Here is a 4530-nt window from a genome sequence, read left to right on the forward strand (position 1 = left end):
ATTAGAAAATGTATTATACGGAATTATTTATTTATTTTATTTATCGGACTTTCTAGGCAAGATTACCAGCTTTAGGTTCACAAAACTCAACGTCCCTTGGAGGCAAAGCGTCGTATTCCCGACGACCAAACTGCTTAATTAATCTGGCTGCCTGTCGAGGCGTGCCGAGCGAATTTTTATTTATAACCGCTGAAATTTTTCGCTCGCGCCGTCGTGGGAATCGAAATATTTCCCTCGACGGCTGCCGAACGGTGCTCTGCGCGAAAGTTAGTTTTGATTAAAAATTCGAAATCTCCCTTAATTGATAATTGTGCTACGCTCTCGCGCACATATATCTACTGCAGCATAGTTTCAGCTGCTATATGAGAAATCAAACGTCCAACTAATTGGCGCTCTGCCTTTATCCGTAGGCAGTCTTTGGATATCAACTGTACCAAACCGATTTTCGAGGAAGTTACGGCAATTATATATTCCCCAGCTGGGCGAGTGCCCTTGGAATTGGAATTGGACTAGCCACTTTGGTGCCAATGCCGATCTTTTTTATCCCACAAGTTTGGAAAGCGGAGGTAAGTCAATTGTTCACAAATAAAAGATCTTGAAGTTTTGGAGTTTAATCTGTAAAGAACACGTTCTTTTTAAGCATCTGCAAAGAATACCTGAATGTGAATTTGTGAATTCGTACCAGACAGTTTTATATCTTTTAGAAGTTAAAAATAAAATTAAAGTAAAATTATGTTTTTCAATGCAAAATTTTCTAACTAATTGTGGTTGATAATATTAAATTTTCCAAAAGCAAAACATTATTTGTTCAAAACTGTGCATTAAATAAAGAAATTTTACTGGTGCGAATTTGCATCCAGGTCACTAAAAAAGTGAATATTTTACTTATAAAGTAAAAATGATGCTAATACCTACTTTACACGTAACTTCTTCGACAGCTTATTTTAAATTAATTATTTATTAAATGAAATGTTATTTCTTTAAAGTATTAAGCTAATACAATCATTATCGGGATGAATTAAATGAAGAGATCATTCAATTATTTCTAAATAATGTTTAGATCATTAAAGTGTACTTTTAAAGATTTTAATAATAACGAAGGTTCTTTGTAAAAGTTGTTAAATCTAGAAAATAAAAGAAAAACATTTGGAAAGCACTTATATCTAAATTAAATTTCTATTTTATTTAAGTACTTCTAAAAATTATAAAGTCTTACACAAAATATACAATAAAAAGAAATTCATAAAAATAGACAAAATTTCTATTTTATCTAGGTACCGATTTTTTAATTTTCTTCCTTTGTAAACCTTATATTTTGTTAATCTTGGTACTAAACATTATTCAAACTTTAAAAAATGTTTTCCATTATTTGTACACTATTCGCTGTCATTTAACAGTAATTTTCAGAAACGTTTTCTTATGCGGTTATGTACTTGTTGTGGAAGATTAAAAAATATATTAATATTTGTGCATTTTTTCGACAAATATTAAAACTGTATTTAAATAATTTTCTTAACAAATAAATTAAGTAGATAGTAACATAAAATTTAAAAAATATAAAAAATGAAAAAGACTTATGTAATATTCACTATACAGATTCATTATACTATATATGTATAATATATAATAATTTTCTTTCAACAATAAGAATTTTATATTTTTAAGAATTTTATATTAAGCAAAATTTATTTTATGCTATTAGAAAGTAAAACAGCTTACCATAGATTGAACTGTACAAATGATTTTGAAAAATATTTTTATTCACATTATATATAATATTAGTCTAGAAAATTTCGTCGTAAAAATAACAAAAATAAGTCAGATAGTCAAAATTCAAAAGCCTGCAGGGCTTATAAAACCTTTGTATTCTCTTGTCTCTTTGATCGTTGTGTTTTTTGCCACTTCGTTTTCTCTTCTTCTTTATGTAAATTGGGAAAAGTCTTGTACAAGTGACAATTATCTGTTTTAAGAAAATTTATGAGACTGCTTTTCTATTATTTTGTTGTATCTTTTGAATTTCTTGCAGTGAAATTTTCTTGAAAAAAATATTATTTACTTTGCCTAAATTATACAATTTTAAAGAAATTTGAAATAAATCTATCAATTATTCAATTTTTATTCAATTTTTCATGTAAAAATATTTATTTATTTTTGTTTATTTATTCTTTAATTAACTAAGTTCATATTAAGATTAGTAAGATACTTAATAATTCTTGGAGAGTTTCCTAGTATCATTAAAATGAAAATAATGTGCACATATATTTCTTAAAATTGAAAAAATAATTGATTTTGGTCATTAATTAAGATATGCATGACGTATTACGCATTTAAGTCTTAAAAATAATTTATTTTCCGCAAAGACACATTTATCAAACAAGCGTGAAAGGCGTCGACTTTTCAGAGAAAAGTTTGAGTTGAGATTTCTTAATAATCAGTATTCTTCTTTGATACTTAATGACTTCCCGGTTGGCTATTTTCAAGAAAAGAAGATTGTTTTATTAGGAGATTGGGCCATTAATTTTCGCTAATGAGAAGCGGCTGCGGGATCATTGGATCTCCCAACAATTTTGACCAACTTGTCTCATTTCCTATGTATGATCAATTAATCAGAGTAAAAACTTTCGCCATTACGCATCCGACATAAAGAATGTTATAAATTATTTTTTTTGGAATTATCAGTGACGGATAAAATTCTTTAAAACTCTTTTATTGAAGTCACTAAAGTTTATTCTTAATTTGATATGCGTATAATGCATTAAAAGAACTTTTTCTGTCGAAAGTGTAAAAATTGTGAAACGTTTGTGTAAACCGATATAGTTGCTCGTTATTGCATCACGCTATTCTTGATATCTCGATTAGAGCGAAAGTCTCCCGAAAGCTTATACTCGCCAATGTCGACGCAGTTGCGGTTACGGGCCGATTTAGAAGTTGCGGTCCGCGCCGTAAAATCTCAAGAACTCGGGGAACGTCTTAATACAAGTTTTTTTCACGGTACGTTGGTAATCGTACTTTGAAACGAAAAGTTTCTTCTATGGTGGGGAAGAGAGCCTGCCACTCTCCATCGCTGCAAGCACAGGGCCGCCGCGCCGGAAGCCAGCGTGCAAATCGTGCGCATCGCACAAAGAGCGCAACCGTACAAAGAGAGAGTCGCCAATTGCGAGTTTTAACGAAATTGAAAATACACAAATTGACATATGTTTAAAAGAACATTTTACGGGATTAAATTTTTTGATTAAACTGACGACCTTCTATACGTTCGGATTTTCACCAACAAATGGAGCGTATCGCATTGTATAAATTGCTTTGCAAATAAATGTGTGAACATTGCGAATCTCTATATCGAATTTTTTCACATTTTTAGATTGTAAAAAATGTCAATTTTGTATCCCATAAAAATCTTGTTTTTTTTATACGCAAAAATTCAAGAGGTGCTAAAATAAAATTTTGCATGCACGCTTTTGTACACGACTCGATAGGATATTATATGTAAGCTATTTTCTCTAGAATTAATATATGGATAATATATTTTTTTATTATCTTATTCAAACTTTTTTATTTTATTTATAAGACATTATTGTCAGATCGCTTACGTAGGCAAGAAATTCTCTATAAAAATTCTCAATATTTCCAAGAAAATAACTTATAATATTTTAAATTTTTATTTAATCAATAGCATCAATAGCGGCCCTGTTCGGACCGCACGTATTTCTATCCATTTCTACGAAAAGAAAGAGAGAGAAAGAGAGATGAGGAAGGCAGGCAGTCTTTTTTCTTGACCGCTTCCGCTTTCTGTTAGCCGATAAATTTAACATTACTCTTATCTCCTTTCCCGTTGTTTTCGGGCGTTCCGCGCACACTTCCAAAGTACTTGTGCGGTTTCGCACGAGGAGATATGACCTCGCGGGAACGTGAACGGCGCCAACGGCACGTATCTCACCCATTATCGGATTCGCAACAATTTAATTTGTGCCCTTTTAATTGTTCGCAGAGCTTCCGGAGTTTATTTCGGCCCTCGCCATTATGGAGGGCAGCCGAGCAGAAGGATACTCTGGATACCGATAGTGTCAGCACTGCGGTGGTCAATCCGACATACGATTCTTCGTACAGATTTTGAAATTTAATTACTTAGTATATCCAATAAGTGATAATTTGAAAAAATATCAGGATGCCCTGGGATTATTTTAATTGTATACTTTGGGGACAATAACTCATTTCGTTTTAGAAATAAGTTATTTTCACTTGTGAGAGTAGAATGTTAATAAATTAATATAGTAGAAAATATAGAACTGATAAATACTTTTACATTATGCAACGGTATATTTTTTGATGAAACTCTGGATTCAGTTTAATCTTCATTTTCAGAATTATTTAATAGCAATATAAAGATATTTATACTTTGATGTATAAAATATTTTTTATGCCCTATATATACTTATCGAAAATTTTTTCGATACATACTAAATATGCTTGCTAAAGCTTATATTGTATAAAACTAAAAGAAACTCATACATATATATATCTATATTTTTA

General features: G+C 30.7%; 1 protein-coding gene across 1 annotated transcript in view; it reads left to right on the forward strand.

Annotated features, from left to right (window-relative positions):
• The window catches only part of LOC108690917 (sodium- and chloride-dependent GABA transporter 2-like), a 14154-nt gene extending 10040 nt beyond the window's left edge, over positions 1 to 4114 (forward strand). Inside the window, exons 8-11 of the mRNA XM_018198469.1 lie at positions 57 to 266; positions 350 to 566; positions 2860 to 2999; positions 3989 to 4114. Of these exons, the coding sequence (XP_018053958.1) occupies positions 57 to 266; positions 350 to 566; positions 2860 to 2999; positions 3989 to 4114 (693 nt within the window). The remainder of the gene's footprint in view (positions 1 to 56; positions 267 to 349; positions 567 to 2859; positions 3000 to 3988) is intronic.
• Positions 4115 to 4530: the final 416 nt, after the last annotated feature.

Source organism: Atta colombica, unplaced genomic scaffold (assembly GCF_001594045.1).
Source record: "Atta colombica isolate Treedump-2 unplaced genomic scaffold, Acol1.0 scaffold38, whole genome shotgun sequence".
Classification (NCBI taxonomy): domain Eukaryota; kingdom Metazoa; phylum Arthropoda; class Insecta; order Hymenoptera; family Formicidae; genus Atta; species Atta colombica.